This window comes from Ornithodoros turicata, chromosome 4 (assembly GCF_037126465.1).
Source record: "Ornithodoros turicata isolate Travis chromosome 4, ASM3712646v1, whole genome shotgun sequence".
Taxonomy (NCBI): domain Eukaryota; kingdom Metazoa; phylum Arthropoda; class Arachnida; order Ixodida; family Argasidae; genus Ornithodoros; species Ornithodoros turicata.
This window is the reverse complement of record NC_088204.1, coordinates 1,556,711-1,576,004: the sequence shown is the minus strand read 5'-3', so window position 1 is coordinate 1,576,004 and position 19,294 is coordinate 1,556,711. Positions and strand designations below refer to the sequence as shown.

At 47.4% G+C, this 19,294-nt stretch overlaps 2 protein-coding genes and 1 long non-coding RNA gene across 4 annotated transcripts; 2 read left to right on the top strand and 1 right to left on the bottom strand.

The window, feature by feature from the left end:
- Positions 1-5: 5 nt before the first annotated feature.
- On the bottom strand, positions 6-6,495 carry LOC135390627 (uncharacterized). 2 transcript variants are annotated; one of them, XM_064620400.1, is made up of 4 exons: positions 5,902-6,494; positions 4,888-5,040; positions 3,518-3,643; positions 6-93 (listed from the first exon to the last, which is right to left on the bottom strand). In XM_064620400.1, the coding sequence occupies exons 1-3, from the start codon at positions 6,279-6,281 to the stop codon at positions 3,535-3,537; spliced, it is 642 nt and encodes a 213-aa protein (XP_064476470.1). In that variant the 5' UTR covers positions 6,282-6,494; the 3' UTR covers positions 6-93; positions 3,518-3,534. The 2 variants fall into 2 exon arrangements, with proteins under 2 accessions (XP_064476470.1, XP_064476471.1); XM_064620401.1 differs by lacking the exon at positions 6-93 and adding an exon at positions 2,986-3,426 and having other exon boundaries at positions 5,902-6,495.
- Positions 6,496-12,186: 5,691 nt separating this feature from the next.
- Positions 12,187-13,904, top strand: LOC135390628 (uncharacterized). The gene is made up of 2 exons (XR_010421803.1): positions 12,187-12,624; positions 13,680-13,904. It is a non-coding gene; the product is annotated as an uncharacterized LOC135390628 (long non-coding RNA).
- Positions 13,905-14,678: 774 nt separating this feature from the next.
- On the top strand, positions 14,679-16,505 carry LOC135392610 (protein phosphatase inhibitor 2-like). The gene is made up of 5 exons (XM_064623319.1): positions 14,679-14,942; positions 15,018-15,124; positions 15,613-15,780; positions 16,094-16,161; positions 16,252-16,505. Exons 1-5 carry the CDS (start codon positions 14,808-14,810, stop codon positions 16,368-16,370), a joined length of 597 nt encoding a protein of 198 aa, XP_064479389.1. The 5' UTR covers positions 14,679-14,807; the 3' UTR covers positions 16,371-16,505.
- Positions 16,506-19,294: the final 2,789 nt, after the last annotated feature.

The following is a 19,294-nucleotide window of genomic DNA, read 5'->3' as shown; positions in this document are numbered from 1 at the left end:
TGGAAGTCTAACTTGAACTGCTTTCTTCGTCCCTTTTGTGACATTTGTGTCTTCGCTTGTTTTTTTTCTTCGATTTATGGCGGTGCTTGTGTTCTGGGGAAATATTCAGGAACAAAACATGTCTGACACCCACTCTTTCGAACTCCTTCACTTAACTTGGGACGTTCCCCCCCCCCTCCCTTACAGTGATTGATCCTGCTCAGACTTGTGCCCGTTACTCGAAAAAGTAATTGATTACCGTTACCGTTACTTGTACGGAAAAAGTAATTGATTACCGTTATCAATTACAGGACTTCAAATGTAATTGAGTAACGAGTAGAAAAGTAACGCGTTACTCCGGTCGTTACTCTGCATTAACGCAAATTATACCCGTCTTTGTGTGCCTCAGCAAAAAAAAGAAAGAAAGAAGAAAAAAGAAAAGTTCAACAGTGGAACAGCTGAAATAACCCAAAAATATGTAGGTCTACTGTAGTTATCGCCCGGGAAGACGTTGACCCGATTGTGGAAGATCATGCGTGGAACTTCCCCATGACTCACTAAACCCCCAAAGCTACCACAAAGGTACCACCGCACTGGTGTAGGAACAGATTAGGGGGAGAAACCCTGAATTTCCAGAACAAAGGCTGACGGCACGAAGGTCTTGACTTGGGGCAGAACATCTAAAAGATGAGTTAGTCTCTGCCGGGAAAGTAATCAATTACTGAGTAATCGATTACTCAGAAAAGTAATTGATTACTCGAAAAATTACTTTGACTTTAAAGTAACTGATTACTCGAAAAATTACTCAAAAAAGTAATTGATTACAAGTAAAGCAATTACTAGTAACGCGTTACGCACAAGTCTGATCCTGCTAGACCCCTAAATGTTTGGGGGCACCCCCCCCCCTAGCACATTTTCTGTGTACCCCTACAAGGGGAAAGTGTTATCTCAGCTTTAGATACATGTCAGCAATAAAGCTGTTACAATCACTGTGATTACAATAGTCTCCCATTCTTGCACTCCCTCTCTGTGTTTGCGATTCTGGACGAACGACTGGCCGCGCATCTGGCACTCCTCGACTTACGTAGCCAAGAGTCACTAAATAGGCTACGCTTCAGAGTAGCGACACTGAGTTCCAAGAGCGAGCATGCGCCATCTTGTTTCCGGAGCGCTCTACCCGCGCGCACGCGTACTGCGCACCTTAGCGCACTGCGCCATCTATCGTGCGCGGGTGAAATGTTCCTCTCGTTTGCAAGCAGCAGTTGACGGCCTTGAGCTTACCTTGACATCCTCGGGACGCTCTGGTGGACAGTAGAGTCACTAAATAAGCTACGCTTCAGAGTATCGACACTGAGTTCCAAAAGCGAGTATGCGCCATCTTGTTTCCGCGCCGCGCGTTACCCACGCGCACTGCGCACGTCAGAGCCGTTTATAGGGAGAGTTTGGCCATTAGGAGGAGCCTAACTTGAAGCGCGTCATGCAACGTCACAGCTAAGCCACCTCCCTCGCCGTGCTCTATTGTTGTCACGTTGTCAGCCGGTCGCCGACGCCATATTGATGCTGATCGTTGTTTACGATGCAAGGCGGGAAGACACGTGCGTACATTGTCCTTCGAAAGCCCTTCGTCCTTGAACTCTTTCAGTTTGGCAACAAAGAACCCCTTATCACAGGCTGCTGGGGGTCATAAGCCGGTTATTCCTGTAGATTGCATTCATTGTGACAACAAAGCTGACGGACAGCATCAATATGGCCCGCATCAGATGGCTGATAAGCGGATTCTGCTTGGATTCAGTTTTTTTGGGCGGGGCAACGACGACTCTGACGTCAAAATAGGCTCCACCCACGAGGCGGCAAAAGATCAGAGAATGGCCAAACTCTCCCTATAAATGGCTCTGGCGCACGTTGGCGCACGATGCCATCTATCGTGCGCGAGTGAAATGTTCCATTCGTTTATACAAGCAGCAGTTGACGGCCTTGAGCTCACCTTGACATCCTCGGGACGCTCTGGTTTACAATACATGGATTATCGCGCAACAATCATACACACTTCTCTATCCCCCAGGGAGCATTATGTTAGCCGTCTTTGATCCTCAATTCGGGACGGTACCGGTGTGGTGCGGAAGATGGCGCTCCTGCTCTCCCTTGAGTCATTTGCGAGTTCTTGAATTCGCAGAACGGCGATTCGCAGCAGTAGCGAAGGAGGAAGAGGGAGCATTGAGCAGGCCTTCTCTATCTAGGGGGCGTTGCAAGAGCGCGCTCCGTAAAGTCAGAGCCGTTCATTAGGAGAGTTTGGCCACTGGGAGGAGCCTGTCCCAAAGTGCGCCATTTGACGTCACACGATGGGCGGTGCCAAGGCCAATGGATCGGCGCTATCGCCTTGAAATCTCCCATTCCGCCATTTTGGAGCAGAGGCACATCCTTGAAATCTCCCCTTGCCGCTACGGCTCGCCTTTCATCCAGTTCAAGTGGGCGGAGCGACGACGGCTCTGACGTCACAGCGGCTCCCCTTCTCCGGGCGGCAAAAGATCACAGAATGGCAAAAACTCTCCTCATAAACGGCTCTCGGTAAAGTAGAGCACTAGCGCTGCGGCGGCGATCTCTGACGGCTCCTTGTGGAGTGTTGTGACGTCAGATCAGGGGAGCACTTTCATTGGAGCGGAAAAGAGCAAGGCGACGGGTCGGCTGCTATGCTTCACAGAAGAAGGCACTCCTATATTGGGTGACTGGCAGCCGAGGAAAGAATCTTTTCAGACCGGCAAGGAGACTGAAGTTACTCACCACGATTGCGCACCGCGCTCACTCTTTAAAAAAATGCTGTATTTTAACTCCTTTTTGGGAGTAACCCTCCCCACATATATCACTCCCTTCTTGAGTGTACAACTACTCTCAAAAAGGAGTCGCCTCACTGCCTTCAGGGAGCTAGAAAACCCCTTAACTCCCTACTGCAGAGTAATTGTACACTCCAAAGGGAGTGATATATGTGGCAAGGGTACAATTACCCTCCAGTAGGGAGTTACAATATACCCTTCGTTTTTAAGAGTGCTGAGCTTGTAATCTCAATTTCTACTCCCCCTGACATTCTTTTCGAGCTCTTCTATGCTCCTTCTGTAAAGTGTAGGTTCCACACTGTCATGCTGTTTCATAGATATTCTAAAGTGAAGTGCAATTCTCAAAATCATATATATATATTTTTACAGAATTCAAGTGGTTAAAACGAAATAAGGCAGTCACAAAAAAAAACAAACAAAACAAAAAACACAGATCGGCGTCTCTCTCTCTTTCTCTCCCCCTTTAGCTAGGGGGCTCCCCTGGGTCAGACTATAGTTCGTAACTAACTTGTGCACAAGCATGACTAGCTATAATTTATTCCCAGAGTACGTAATGAAATCTTCCTACAATGTTAATATGCGTTCGAGATCTGCCGGTGCATCGGTTAGGCGGCCATTTCTGGAATAATTTGTGTATACAAGTAACAGGATATGTTACACGAGCATTTTTTTTTTTTTTTCACCAATGATTGACGTGAGGAACTACTCACCGAATTTACGAAACATTTTATGATGAGCTGGGGTCCAACGTACCCTTTGTCTCCGGGAGGGAAGTGCTCTCCGGCACCTGCAGAGGAGCAACCACTTGCGCAGAGTTTTCTGCGCACTGCTCTATCCTACAAAGTATAGAATGGAAAATCGTAAATATAAACAAGGTTGAAGCAAACGAAACAAGTACAGGACTTATTCGCGTCACTCGCAGGGCAGCGCCAGAGTCGAATTCACAGCCGCGATGCAGGTCGCTCATTCGGTGTTATTTCTACAATATCCCCCCCCCCCCGCATAAATTTCACGTTACCTAGGTTATCTGCCTTCCAAATTTCGACGCTAGCGCCCTCTAGGGTTGTGACGTCAGTGGTGGATAAACCCTATAGCCAAAGAAGTAAGCCGAAGACTTGCATACCTCCGGTATATTTGAGGCGTATGAGAGAGAATGCATCTTGATCTGTGGTTATTTGTCAGTTACTGCAATCGTGGCTAAATTTATAAATGCTTATAAATGCTAAATAAATACAAAGTTCTGTTGCGTATTTATTTCTTGTTTGTGAAGTAAAATTTTCAGCTGTGTTTGAGACTTCGTGTTGTGTCTGTCTGTTCGTGTTCCCTATAGTCTCGGGGTTTTACATTATGCATTATAAATGCTGCCCACGACCTACTCCTAATTGTATAGTCGGTCGTTCTCGTTACTTCTGTTTCTTTTATAGAACAAAGTTGGCAGTAAAGAACGGAACTGTGACACATCCTCAGCTTGCGGTACGACGACCATTTTCTTTTCCAGAAAAAGAAAAAAAAAGCAGTTCCTCCGTATTTGTCCGGCGTCCCAAGTTCTCCCGTGTTCCACACGTCGTCAGCCCTTCGTGACGTCATTTTACAAACCATTTCCCTCACTCAGCCCTTTTCATTGTCATATGGAGCAGAGCACAACATGCCACGACATTGCCGTGGAACAAACCAAGAGTGAAATACATGCACTGTATTCTTAACGGCTCTGGGAGTGAATAATGGACACTTTATAGAGGCTAACGGACACTTTAAGCCCCATCGTGTGCCCTGTGAGTCAGTGGCGTATCTAGAGCTACCTGCGCCCATGGCAACATGGTTAACATGATGTCCTTGGGGATGCGTTTTCGTGTGGTCCGCACTAGGTCCCACACTACAACCTCCCTAATGGCGGGTGCTTTAGATAATTTATGAATGTACCAGGTTGAGTGCCCGACCTGGCACATTCACACCCGACCACATAATGACGCCCCTGTTCACCTGGCGCCCATGGCACCTGTCCACACCTGCCACACCCTAGATACGCCACTGCTTGGAGGTTATGAAGGGCGCTGCAAAACCTCAGGAGCAATGACGGTACCTTTGGAGCAGATGGCCGAACTCCGTCCCTCCCGCTGGATCCGAGTCGGATGGTGGTTTGGGCTCCTTAACGCTTATGAAACCGTAGTCCTTGTCCGGTGGGTGGAGGGTCTTGAGGATGTTTTGTTCGTCCCACTTGAGGCCTTCTCGGTTCCTGTACATATGTTCGGTTATGCCGTTCCTGCTGTATTTATGGAGTGACTTCTTCGGGTTAAAACCGATTCCGCCCGGTTATTCGCCCCCCCCCCCCCGGACTGACCTCCGACCAATTCGGGTTAAACCAGATTTCTCACCGAATTCCAGTCACTATGAAATCCTCAGGTGACGTTTCCATTGAAGACGAACAGAGGTCGCCACGTGTAACGCATGTAAGAATGGGTCACTTCCGTTCCCAGCAATACACCGATGTGTGTCAACACTGTCTATGCCTTCGGGGATTACCGCTGGAAGCTTACGATCTTGCAAAAAAAGAAAAAAAGAAGAAAAAGAAGAAAGACAATAACAACACAACAAAAAGAGACACTGGGAACAAGAGGAGAACCAAAAACACTCGATAACACCCGAAGGCACAATTATCGCCCGATTTCTCCCCGAGTTCGATTTAAAAATAGCGCCCGATTTTTACCACCCGAATCTGAGGAAGGCATTTTACCCGAAAAAGTCACTCCCTATCAGTATGATCAGGACGCATTCAACGAAATTTCATGAAACCACGGTAGCCGGCAGGAATGCATCACCTTTGTGTACAATAAATAAACATTGTAAATAAATAAACATATGTAAAGCATTGAGATATTCCCCAAAGTACTCTCCACCAGCGCCGCCCGTCGGTACAAGTCTTGGGCTGTCTGCAAGGGGACACCTGTCACGGTGGATCTGATCTTGACCCTGCATCTACTAGTACTAGGTTGCTGTATCCACTGTGTCATGCCGCGACCCCATATGCACGAAATGTATTTACTTCGCTTACATTCCCAAACTTGTGTAGAAATACCTGCGTCAAACGTATACATACACCTTATACTCGAAACTCCTGGCGGGCTTCAGTATCCCTTTGGAACTCTTGGTCCTGACCGGAGGAAAGGAATCGACGTTTGTCGATGTCGTTGGTGCAGTAGGCATAAGAACAAGAGGTTGCGGCGCCAACGGAGTGTTGCCGCAGTTGTACAGTCGACCATAAACATCCATCAACATGGGATGACCCGAAGTGGAATCGATCATACGTGCCAGAATGGGCGTCCCAGTTGCATGGTCGAAGAACTGTACCAGAGGCAGTCCTGTGGCGGGGTCGATTGTACCCGTGGGAAACAAATTAAGGGGCGGAGGAAGCACTCGTTGGTTCATCTGCGTTCTGTTCCGATCCATCTCTGGCTCAAGCGTTCTTCTTGCCCTCATGAACGTGCCTCTTCTTTCTCCTCCGATTAGAATTTCTTCTTGCCCCTTTTTCTCATGGACAGCCCCAGAGTCTTGCGGCGGACCTGCTCATTGTCCGCTTCTGGCGTATATCGCGATTACTCCTGCCACAGGAACCTGGCAATCATGTTTCAAGACAACCTTATTTTCTTTACCGCTCAAATAGCCATGACGTTGCTTGCACCACGTGATCGACGACGAATACATTGGGCACAATCACTTGCGCGTCGCTTGCTTCGGTCTTTGGGAGCAACAATACCTTTTAGGTGGGCAACGTCACGACTGACGCCCTGGGGGAATCTGCGTCCTGGGCCGACTTCTAAGGGAACGTGAGGCCGACAACGGCAAGCCCTTCCACCACCCACCACCACAATAGCTTTTAGGACAGTGTAAAAAAATATGTAATTTTACACACAAGTGGTGGCTAACTCTGTAGCCGGCATATGTACCGTAAAGTAGTTATTGCAAAAAAACAAAAAACAAAAAGAAAAACAATGTTTGGAGTGCACACTGGTGAAGGTGAAGGTGGTGGTGCTGGTGCTGCGATGCTGGTGGTTGCTGGTGGAAGGGCTCGCTGTTGTCGGCCTCACAGAGGTGGGTGCTGGTGCTGCACAGCCTCCATATGCGAAAAGGGAGCCACTTTCATTAAACGGACATTAACCTGTGAAAACCCAGTCCGGAACTGTGCAATGTGCTCTATCTCCAAACGGTTACGGCACATATGCTGGCGACAGAGTTATTTAGCCACTTGTGCAGTAAAATTACGGAGATTTTTTTCTTTCTTTTAGAGTGATGTCGCGGGCAGTGATTGCGTGATGTCTTTTATTCGCTTTGTGTTGTGATCATCACAATGACTTTACGAAGCTATGCTTCACTATACAATATTTATTTCCTCTATTCTTAATACAGCGCCAGCTGGTAGAGCATAGCAGGGGCAATAGTTAGCGAATATAATAATATCGGGGAATTTGGCCTAGGCCTTCTTCCACCACTAGAAACAGTGGCCACCAGCCACACAGGGCGATTGGCCTAGGCCTTTCCCAAATTATATATTCTTCTTCTTCTTTTGCCTCCACCACAACATAAGCATGGCACCGCATCCGCAAGGGAGATTGCACCATAGAGATTGGTCAGGACAACCTTCGATTGAGATGACTATGACGATGCTACTAGAAGCGGTTAGAGCCAACGATGAATGAGATGAGGTGGTCTACGATGACCCTGTGCCACTTCCCATCGTGGGATGCGCCAAAGAAAAGTAACGATGTTGAAGTGAAAGGGATACCAAGCGTAAGCAAGAGGAGGGTGAGGTGTCGATGGCGTAGACTGTGATAATGGCTGCACTCGAGTACGAAATGCTGCACGGTCTAGACACCCTGGCGAAGATAGCACCCCAGCGCGATAGAGGTAGAAACTCGGCGGGAGGGCAAGGCACCGGAGACGGGTAATAAAGACGTCGGTTCGGCGAGAGTAGCAGTGGTTCGGGTTCCAGGAGAAGGATAGGTGTTCATAACCAGGGTGGGGTGAGTGCTGTCGAAAGAGGGTGACATAGCGTCTAAAGCGCGCACGAACGACGTCGGCGATTGGCGGAAGAATATTGATCAGCGGGCCAGCGAGGGCCATCTTCGCCAAGGTGTCTGAAGCCTCATTGAACTGGAGACCACGATGGCCAGGGACCCCAGTAATGACAAGATGAGAGATATGACGAGGAATAAGCGACAGCAATGCATGAAACCATGCGTTGGTGTGACTACCTAAGGCCGATACTACCGATGAAGAGTCAGATAGTAAAAGCATAGTACTGAAGCATGTGGGGACTTTCCGCAACGCCAATAACATCGCCAGGAACTCTCCTTCGTACACGGTGTGTAGTCCGGAAGGCGTACAGAGAAGTGAGAGTCCATTTGAGGAATAACGACACCCACTGCCGCATGGCTCGCCTGACACAGATGCGTCAGTTGCAATGATCAGATGGTCGGTGAACCGTGAGAGGTGGTCTGTTAACTCCACCTGCAGATAGCCCAAGGTGGCGTACTTAGCGCCGGGGCGAAAGATATCGAGGACCTGGACGGAGGCGGGTGTGGGCGGAAGTTGTAACTGGTGTAACTACGTCCACGAGGGAAACGTTTAGAGGGGCCAGAAGAGATTCAGGAAAAAAGAAGCTGCGGGATATTAGACTTCCGCAACCGCCTACGCATCCAAGATCTCATATCTCTCAGAGGTTGTGTTCGTTTATTCAACTCGCGCGAGCCGCGAGTCGGAGTTGTGACGTATGAGAGTCATCGTACGCCATCGACTCCAACGACTCGCATCGAGAGTCGCTGGAAGGCGACTCCCGAGCACCGCTAGTGTTGATTCCTCGAATTTTAGAACGGGAGTCACTGCCAGGGCGATGACGTCACGAGAGCCGCACCAGGGAATTTTCGCCCAGCAAGAGTCGACTCTCGAGTTGCTCGAGTCAAATAAACGAACACAACCAGAGACTCGTTATGCCTGGATGTAAGAGGATATATTGGTCTTCTTCGTCTTCTTCTTCTTCAGCCACAAAGGAAATGGCCCTTAGCCACACAGGGCGAGTGGATATATTCTTCTTCTTCTTCTTCCACCTCAAAAACAAGATGAGGCGAGTCTTCTTCTTCGTCCTCGGAGTAGTGGCGTTTCTTGTTCTTCTTCCTCAGTCACCGGCCATCATCCGCCAAGGTAGATTGACGAACAGGGCTAAACTATTATAGCTAAACGTGATTATGTTTCCTATAGCTACGTGATAATGATATGTGTGTACACAGGGAGGCAGGAAAGGTAGGAAAAGTGAAGCTAAAATGCAGACCCAGCCATGTGACGTCACCGATAGCTTTGGTTTTGCAGCTACCTATACATAGCCTTTTGAAGGCTAGTTCCGGAATACCTGGATATAATACGTTTGTCCGTCTCAATATGGCTTCCATAGTAGCAGTATGGCTTCCCATTGTAACGGTAACGTCCTAGTGTGTCCCCTTACCGTTCTCGGGTAACGTTACCCATAGAAGGCTAGGGTTCCGAAGACCTCGCACAAATGTCGACCCCTGTGAGGCCTGCGCAGGAGAGTTGAAATAGTTGAAATAGACGAAGAAGAAAGACAAAGTAAACGCTTGCGTGTGTCTCGTTGTCCTTTTTTTGGCGCTTTTACGGATTTTAATGTGAATCAGCATCAACATCGTCATCGAACTGGGTTTCAGAAAGAAAAGTATGGCATGTCCGCATCTTGGGCTACCGAATGCAGGACCCTCGTTACAAAGAGGCCCGCCAGGGGTGCCGGCTACGAATCCATCCATCCATCCAAGAAAGGTGCTTATTCCTTGCGGGTCATGGGATTAACAACGAAGAAGAAGAAACGCTAGCGTGTGTCTTTAGTGCACTTTTACGGAAAAGGCGAAGATCTCGGATATAGTTTAGTAACGATACCGCGGCTTCTACGAAGACAAAAATCATGAAAAACACGGAAAACTGATATGCGTCCGGTCTCTACATGCAATTTTACTATTTTACAGGCCAAAAATTGTTACCGATTTGCAAAATTTGTGCATTTTGATACGAAATTACCTCTTTCGACAACGGATAATTACCGCGATCTATCTCCAACCCCCATCCCACTACTTCAGCGCCACCATCCCAATGGAACCAAAATATGACAGAAACACAAAAGTATAAAACTCAATTCTTTGACTTTTCAACCTTTTTCATGTAACTAAAACGTAAATTTATTACAAATAACGCATAACATTAGGCAGAAACCATGATGAAACACCCATCTCGCGATGTCGCCGAACACGGCAAGCACGACACTTCGCAAGTGCGTGATTCCAAAACCACAAACACGAACTTGTTCAAGTTGGGCCACATCCTGAAGGACACACAAACGACTGGATACACTCGCAGTGTTTGGTGCCGAATCATGACATAGAGCCCTCTCGATACATGAGATACATGTTCCCCTGATGTAACCTAACCTCAGTCACGACGGATGCACAGTCTACATGGGCCCTCTCGACACATGGAATATGTATTCAGCTGATCTAATCTAACCTAACCTCAGTCACGACGGACGCGCAGTCTACATGGGCCCTCCCGACACATGGAATACGTGTCCTCCAGACCTAACCTAACCTCAGTCACGACGGATGCACAGTATAGATGGGCCCTCTCGACACACGGAATACGTATTCGCAAGTCCTAACCTATCCTCAGTCACGACGGAGGCACAGTCTACATGGGCCCTCTCGACACATGGAATACGTATTCACCAGACCTAACCTAACCTCAGTCACGACGGATGAACAGTACATATGGGCCCTCTCGACACATGGAATACGTATTCGCCAGACCTAACCTAACCTCAGTCACGACGGATGCACAGTATAGATGGGCCCTCTCGACACATGGAATACGTATTCGCCAGACCTAACCTAACCTCAGTCACGACGGATGAACAGTATATATGGGCCCTCTCGACACATGGAATACGTATTCGCCAGACCTAACCTAACCTCAGTCACGACGGATGCACAGTATATATGGGCCCTCTCGACACATGGAATACGTATTCGCCAGACCTAACCTAACCTCAGTCACGACGGAGGCACAGTCTACATGGGCCCTCTCGACACATGGAATACGTATTCGCCAGACCTAACCTAACCTCAGTCACGACGGATGCACAGTATATATGAGCCCTCTCGACACATGGAATACTTATTCGCCAGACCTAACCTAACCTCAGTCACGACGGATGCACAGTATATATGGGCCCTCTCGACACATGGAATACGTATTCGCCAGACCTAACCTAACCTCAGTCACGACGGATGCACAGTATATATGGGCCCTCTCGACACATGGAATACGTATTCGCCAGACCTAACCTAACCTCAGTCACGACGGAGGCACAGTCTACATGGGCCCTCTCGACACATGGAATACGTATTCACCAGACCTAACCTAACCTCAGTCACAACGGATGCACAGTATACATGGGCCCTCTCGACACATGGAATACGTATTCGCCAGACCTAACCTAACCTCAGTCACAACGGATGCACAGTATATATGGGCCCTCTCGACACATAGAATACGTATTCGCCAGACCTAACCTAACCTCAGTCATGACGGATGCTAAGTATATATATGGGCTCTCTCCGCACATGGACTACGTATTCAGCTGACCTAGTCACAACGGATATTGTAGTCCCAACGTATTTCATATATATATATACATATATATGTATGTGTAATTTGACGTGACATTTGTGATGCATGAACATTCAACGTAGAATAACGTACAGAATGTGACCTTTGTCATTAAGACTCCCCATGTAAAACATCACTTTTCCTCTTATTCATTTGTGCCTCTGCTAACGATTTCCAGTATTTTTGTGCACATTTCAATATTAAATGCTGTATTCCAGAAATCTACGCTCAAAATACGCCTATGTCTCATAGTAAAGTTCTTGCTTGGCAAGCAGTTTTCTGTTTTACATCACCGTTGGCCCTAGGAGCTTTAACTCTTCTAATAACCCTGTTCTGCCTTTCAAAAGCAGATATTCATTTCGTAGCCTGCTTTTAATGTCCGTATGGTCCGTATTCACGTGTGTCGTCTGGCAACAATGACATAAAGCCGATATTATTTGGTAACATGCACTGGACGTCCGTATTCACAAGTGTCGTCTGGCAACAATGACCTTACCGTACTCCTGCTAAATCTACGCCTATCCGTGCGCTGTGGGAGCGTTACTAAACTACAGCCGATCTCTTGCGCTTAACTTCACGGCTATCCTCCGCGAGTCCCACACCTATCATTATTCCGACAAGCCTCAACCCCCTCCTCCTCCTCCTCCTCCTCCTCCTCTCATATATAGCTAGCGTTCAGGAAAATCCACGCCTATGACCCTCATCTGGTACTGGCCAATCGCCCTTAGTGGATAACGGCCATTTCCCCGAGGATGAAGAAGAAGAAGACTTTTACGGAATTTAATATGAATCAGCATCAATATCGTCATCAAATTGGGTTCCAGAAAGAAAAGTGTGGCTCATCATAAGAAAGGGGCTCACTCCTTGCAGGCCATGGGATTAACAACGTTGCTCATCAGTGTGGCTCTGTTAGTAGCGGCGCTGTTTGTCAATTCGTCGGCTGCGAACGAATACTACAACGTCTACAGGAAGTTATACTTGTTGGAGACACAAAAGCGCTACGACTGCCTGCAGTGCTTCGTTCGCCCTTGCCTGGAAGGCGAAATAGAGGCCAAACCTATGGATTACGTGGAACAGTGCTGTAGGCCCTGTACAGAAGTGGGTGAGGATAGAAGTAATTTTTAACGACGGCGGTGCAGCCTACAAGGCGTGCACCAAATTGTAAAGAAAATGTACGTACACAATGCCGAGCACCTTCCATTCGGCGGCGTAGCCGAATGCTACAACATCGAGCTTCGTATTTTATAGACTTTTTGGTGTAGGGTTCGAATAAGCGTGTGTGCGGTCTGGGGTTTTCCGGCAGATGAAGTGCGTCACAGTTGCCATGAAGTCTGCCCCGGACGCGTACCAAGCCCCACTCCTCCCGATGTTCTGTACCTGTCCATGTTTGTATGCTGCTCATGACTAGACCTCCTTCGCTCTGTTAGCGCAAATGAAAAGAAACATTCCGATAGTGAGGGTGTTCCTATATACCCGACTCCCGCTGTTGTTCACGGACGCCTAGCGGTGAAATTTGTGAGTGTCGACACTTGTCGACAAGTGGCAATTCCAGCTTGGCTGGAAGGAGCCTCCGACAGTTTCTTGTCATGCCATTGTAGGTCCATTGAAGAGCACCAGGGCAAGAGTCCTGTTGGAACTTCCTCGTCCTGACGCACTTCCCTTAATGGCGAATTCGGGTGGTCATTTCGGAGCAACTTTTTTTGCCAGATCTCGAGCAGTCATGTTCGCTTGGTCAAAACGAAGCAAATCTCGCATGTTCGCGTGGCGCTTTCCGAGCGCTCGGAATTTGCTAGCTAGCACCTTTTTTGCCCGGTCTCAAAACGATCGAGCAGCAGATTGCTCAACTGTATCCGGTGTCGTCACATCCACACTGCAACGGTGGCGAGTGTCCTCATTGGCCCGCATGATGAAATCACGTGGTTTAGCAGACGACAAAACTCGAAGATTTGCGACCGCGACGCCCCTAGCGTGATCCAAGTACCTAAAACCGCTAGATTCCTAGCAATCATGTTCGGGTGGCAACGGTCACGTGATCCAGCTCGGTCGCCGACCTAGCAATTTCCGAGCGCTCGGCCGTTTTGCTACGAAATGACCACCCGAATTCGCTATAACATTTCCTTGCTGGCTCATTGGATTTTCAACCCTTCTACCTTCTAGGTCCAGGAGCGCAGTGCTCCGTATACCGACAGCACAAGCCAGAGGTGTGCGACGTCAACCATCGGTGTGACACAAGAACGCAGGTCTGCGTACCCCAGGAGGCGAACAGAGAAACGGAATATTTGAAGATCCAGCGAGGGAATGCCTCTATGGCGTGAAGCAAGCATCGAGTTGCCATTGCTGAGTTGCAAGGATGTATAATAAACGCCTTTATTATGCTCTGGGTATTTGGAGTTGAAATGACGCTCGAAATCCAGTTTTAGTCAATCTATAAGGAACCACCGATGGTGTCTCGGCGACTCAAGAATTAGCGGAGTTGCGTGACCTTTGGGGGCCCGACGAAATGCGACCTGCGGACACGGCGCCGCGGGAAACTTGCGGAATCTCTGAAGGATTTTCCACCTGGGCATCAGGCATCTCGCGCACGCTATGGATGTTAAGCTAGGGTTTTGTGCAAGAAGGCGTCGTCTTTATCGCACCGTCTGCCGCAACCAAATACGAGCAGGAAAAAAAAAATCGTTGGGGCCCTTGCATGGGTGTGGGGGCATGCTTTCGCAAAACTACACTCTTAAAAAAAAGGGTGTACTTTAACTCCTTTTTTGTCCCATATATAACACCCTTTTGGAGAGTACAATTACGCTCAAAAGGGTGTCTCCTCACTCCCTCAAGGGAGTAGCATAACACCTTCTCCTTGCCGGGGAGTAATATTACTCTCCAGTAGGGAGCAAGGTGTTACGCTACTCCCTTGAGGGAGTGAGGAGACACCCTTTTTGAGAGTAATTGTACTCTCCAAAAGGGTGTTATATATGCGGCAAAAAAGGAGTTAAAGTACACCATTTTTTTTAAGAGTGTAGCAAATGTGGTTCGAAGAAAAGTCAAGTATGTACACAGCAGCAGGTATAGAACGGGCACGTCATACAAAACGGGTTAGAATACCTCATTGTTGCTCATCGTGTTTCTCAGCCAATGGTAAGCGACATCTTATTCCTCGTCTTAATTCTGTGGGTCTAATTAACGAACGCAGATCGGATGACGAAGTTGATTCGGAAGATCTCGTGACAAAATTCTAAGGCGGTGCCCTAAAGACGACCAAGAATCTCCTTGACCTCAGACGTTCCTGTAGTTGCTATGGACCAACAACCAAATACGTCAACGGGACAGCAATCTGGAGAAGGTCAAGAGCCGGCAAAATCTCCGTCCGCGTCACAGGCTCAGTCCCCGTCCCCTCAGCCTCCGGCTCAGTCATCGTCACCTGCCACTACGGTTAGACAAATGTTACCAATAGAGTCACGTTGTTACATTACAAAAATTAATTGGTCAGTTAATTGGTGCACGCAGGAACCGATGTCCGGAAAAGTTCTCAGGTCTGGTCTCAAATCTGGCAAGTCCAAGTCCAAGTCAAAGAAGGGAATTCTGAAGCAATCATTTAGCTTTGAACAGATACAGTGAGTATACAGACGTTCTCTTTGTGAATTGTTTGTCCCACACTGAAGAAAATTCCATAGCTGTTCCACGTGGCGGTACAGTGCTAATATAGCGGACTGGACGTGGCGAGAAACGGATGTGGCGTCCAGCGGACTTCTCGACACTATAACCAAAATCGCACGCTAACTGTGGCCTGCAACTGACAATGCGGCCGTTACAACATACGTGATAAGGGTCGTTGCGAGTGACATACGGCAAGAGAATAGTGCTGTGCTCAAACTGAAACGGGAACATCTCCCGCACTTATCAGATAGTGGTTCATCCTATCAGGTACCCGAACCACGCATATGTTACGGTTAAGTATGCTTTTTGGACAGTACATGCAAGAATTTTATACGGACGATATGATACGAACCGTTTTATTGTTTTTTGCACAATAGTATATCCTTTCTAGTTGTATCGGAGTTGAATGTCCTGGAGAGCTCACCGTTGCCTCTTCCCCTATAAGGTCGACAGACACTATCAAGTGGAACGAGGAGAACATAATAAAGACGTTGCATCCGGCGGATAAGGATTACGGTCATATGAAAGTGGACGAGCCCAAGACCCCTTTTAACTACGAATACAAAGCAGAAGATAGCACCGGACAGATCGATCCCAACCAGCTCCTCAAAAAGTATGTCCCTTCGTTTTCATTACAACTGACCTTTTTAGAAAAGCAAGCGCCACCTGTGGCACGCAAGAGCTCATGGGAACTTATAGCACCTGACAAAATCATTACGAGACGGCCATAGGCGGAGGTAGATGAAGAACAACAACATCATTCTCGCTGTGCGCAGCAGCAACGTATCAGCGGGGTAAACCGTAACCGAAGCAGACGACGGAGCAGTGTCGGTCAAAGTTCCCATGCTGCTTTGCGACACGCACTGGGTGGCGCGTGCATCTTTGTAAAATCGTCTATTGGTAGTAGGAGTTTGTTTCCTCTGCAGGCTCGAAGAGGGCGCCACCGCGCCACCTACGGCGGTGCAAGAAGCCCATGCTAAAGAGGAGGAGGAAGGTATGTAAATGGCCCTTGTGGCTAATGGCCATTCATTCTCCACGGGGTTGAAGACGGAGGCCGTGAGCGGGTACGTGTTGTGTCTTGCAGAGCGCAAGAGACGAGAATTCGAAAGAAAGCGCAAGATGCACTACAACGAGTTTCAACGGGTCAAGGAGATGAGAGAGAGGATGAAGAACAAGAAGCCGGAGGACGAAGATGAAGACTGACACCTCTTGAGACCGGACGCATTAGGATATTCGATAGTTCAATAAGCAGGCAGTCATCTCCAATGCGATGAGAGCTTGCTATGGAAGCGCAATGAGCGCCCGATCAAAGTGTGGAATAAACGACTTAATAGCGGATATTTGTGTACAATACAAATGCGGTACTGGTCCACTACTCTGAGAAAAAAAGGGTGTGAAGAGGTGGTAACTTCTACAGTTACCACCTACACTCTTAAAAATGAACTTCACTGCATAGCACACTCTTAGCCAACCATCATCTCGAATGATATTGTCTTTTCTGTGACAATTATGAACAGCATAAGTGTCACAAAAAAGGCGTACACCTCCCGTTTTCAACAAATCAGGGCTGATAACAATATCATTCGAGATGATGGTTGGCTAGGAGTGTGCTATGCGGTGAAGTTCATTTTTAAGAGTGTAGGTCAACATAGCGTCTGATAAAGTGTGTAAAAGGGTGGTAAACGAAATTATCATATATCCAAATTGCTAAAAAAGGCATACGTCCCACCCCTCCTCGCTCACCCAATCAGAAGAGAGAACCCCATCATCCGTGACAATGGTATGCGGCGAGGTTCTGTTTTGAGAGTCAGGTAGCAGGTAGAACTTTGTAACCCTTTAGGCACAACATATGCGACAAACCTCATAAAAGCTTCGCCCTTTTTTCTAAGAGTGTGCACCTACATGGGGTGAAAAGGATTGCAAGCGCGAAGACTGATTTACAGAGGATATTCAGTGCACATAGGCTCATCTTATAAGCTCATAAGCCTACGCTCTTAAAAATGGTCTTCGCCGCATAGCACGCTCCTAGCCAACCATCATCTCGAATGATATCATTATCTGCCCCGATTTGTTGAAAATAGGGGGCGTACGCCTTTCTTGTGACACTTACGCTGTTCATAATTGTCACAAAAAAGGCGTACGCCCCCGTTTTCAACAAATCAGGGCTGATAACAATATCATTCGAGATGGTGGTTGGCTAGGAGCGTGCTATGCGGTGAAGTTCATTTTTAAGAGTGTAAGCTTTTGTAACGGTGCATATAACATGGAAACATGTGCATCAACTAAAGGTAGATAAATATGGAGATAACTTGGGTTTTCCAAGAAGCTCGCTGCCTACACATTTTCTGGTTCTTTTAATTTGTTTTCGTTTTTTTTTCTCGTCGACTTATCCTCTCCCATACTGTCCTCTAATCAATCCTCTCGGACAATTCTTGACCTCCTAAAGAAGAAGCGTATAGTGACCAGCATGTGAGAGGGACATAGTGTACCGAATATGTTCCCGCATTTTGTATAGAATGGGTTCTATCCAAAAGGGCCGGCCCTACTAATCTGAGTTGTTGTATTCCAACGCACTTTCTCTCTCACCGGTGATTTCGACTTCGGCGGTTATAATTGCCGCCTGCCAGAACTTAAAATTCGCAACTGAACAAGTGCCTCGTAAGGTTCGTCCCCAATAAAACTTGAATCTCCAGAAAAACGAGGCTCTTTCCCCTTTGAAGTTGAGGGAAAGAAACGGCAGCAGCTGCGAGGACTCGAAAAGAACTCAATTGACGGTATGTCGAAACGACATAAGGACCCGGATGAAGCGTGAGGTGCATTTAAGAAAAGACCGGGAGCGACTTTTTTTCTAATGTAGACGATCTTGCGCTTCGCGATGCGAAATGCGTCTCCACAGATCTTGTAACGAGCTGCATTAGTATAAGAAGAGTGAGAACACAGCGCTGGGTACGACAAAGTAAAAACAGGGAGATGAAAAGGAGCGACGACAGAGACGCACTGAACTTCAACCAAGATTGAGACTTTTATTCGAAACATGTATTTATAACTTCAAACACTCGTTGTTGAGGGGCTCCGCAGAAGACACCTCCCCCAACCTCGGTAGACTTGTTTTATAATTCCAGAAACTTCTCGATATTATCTGTGTATTCCACAGACGGTATGCTACTGAAACAATGTTGCTTTGCTTCTGCTATCAGCTGCGTTTTGTTTTGTATACAACAGCCCTCCATTTCCTTTTCCTTGGAAGACAAGTTTCTGTGTTATTAAAAATTGGTGTACATTCGTGAGTGATCGTGTAAAGTAGAAGGTCTATTAGTATGTACCAATGGCATGATCCAGGACCCTTTTCTTCAAACATCGCAAGGTTTGTGCGATGTGCACTCTTCTGCACGAAAGATGAATTTTATGAACTACCTTGCACGTGCATTCAACATATTTATTCCTGCGTGGAATTCGGCACTACAGTCTGCTTTCTCAGTTTACTTTTCCAGGCAGTTGGGATAAACTCCCTTCTGATGTGAAAACCACATTAACCCCTCCGGGATGTGTTGCTATAGTTGGAGCTTGTCCGTGTCGCCGTGTGATTTTCGCTCTCTTTTTACGCAATTTATACCACAGGCCTTCCTTCAACGTGTGCCGTAAATCATCAAAGGGCTCCGTCGACGTAGTTGAGAAAAGTCCTACTGACAAAGGAAGCCGTGAAAAAAAAAAAAAAAAGAGTAACGCAAAGAAGTTTTTGGGAGCAAAAATAGTCTATAGGCACCATTCAATGAGACGGCAGTTAACTACGTCTGCAAGGCTGATGCACTAGCAGCGAGCACTCGCGTTAAGTGGCGCCTCTGGCGATCACTGACCTCAGCCCTGGTAAGAGCTCTCATTTTCTCTGAACACGACCCATTAAGCCCCGTTCATTAAGCTGTGATCTGCAAACACACTGTATGTCAACGCCGGATGAAGGTACTATTGGAGACGATGCGTCAAAGGACAAGGGACACAAGGAACGGCTGACAACGTATATTAGTTTCACAACGTAGAACCACGACGAATTCAAAGAGGAGAATGGGCTTGTTTTTTTGTTGTTTTTTTTTTTGCCGCCAATTAAGAGGAAAAAAAATTCTCACGACAGA

What these genes read in the sequence shown, in the direction of transcription:
- LOC135390627 (XM_064620401.1), bottom strand. Translation starts at nt 6,281, where the DNA reads ATGAGGGCAAGAAGAACGCTTGAGCCAGAGATGGATCGGAACAGAACG. An exon ending in AGGAGTTTCGAGTATAAGGT is followed by an intron (nt 5,041 to 5,901) that starts GTATGTATACGT and finishes ACATATGTACAG; the next exon opens with GAACCGAGAAGGCCTCAAGT. An exon ending in TTCGGCCATCTGCTCCAAAG is followed by an intron (nt 3,644 to 4,887) that starts GTACCGTCATTG and finishes TATACTTTGTAG; the next exon opens with GATAGAGCAGTGCGCAGAAA.
- LOC135392610 (XM_064623319.1), top strand. Translation starts at nt 14,808, where the DNA reads ATGGACCAACAACCAAATACGTCAACGGGACAGCAATCTGGAGAAGGT. An exon ending in CCCAACCAGCTCCTCAAAAA is followed by an intron (nt 15,781 to 16,093) that starts GTATGTCCCTTC and finishes TTTCCTCTGCAG; the next exon opens with GCTCGAAGAGGGCGCCACCG. An exon ending in TGCTAAAGAGGAGGAGGAAG is followed by an intron (nt 16,162 to 16,251) that starts GTATGTAAATGG and finishes TGTGTCTTGCAG; the next exon opens with AGCGCAAGAGACGAGAATTC.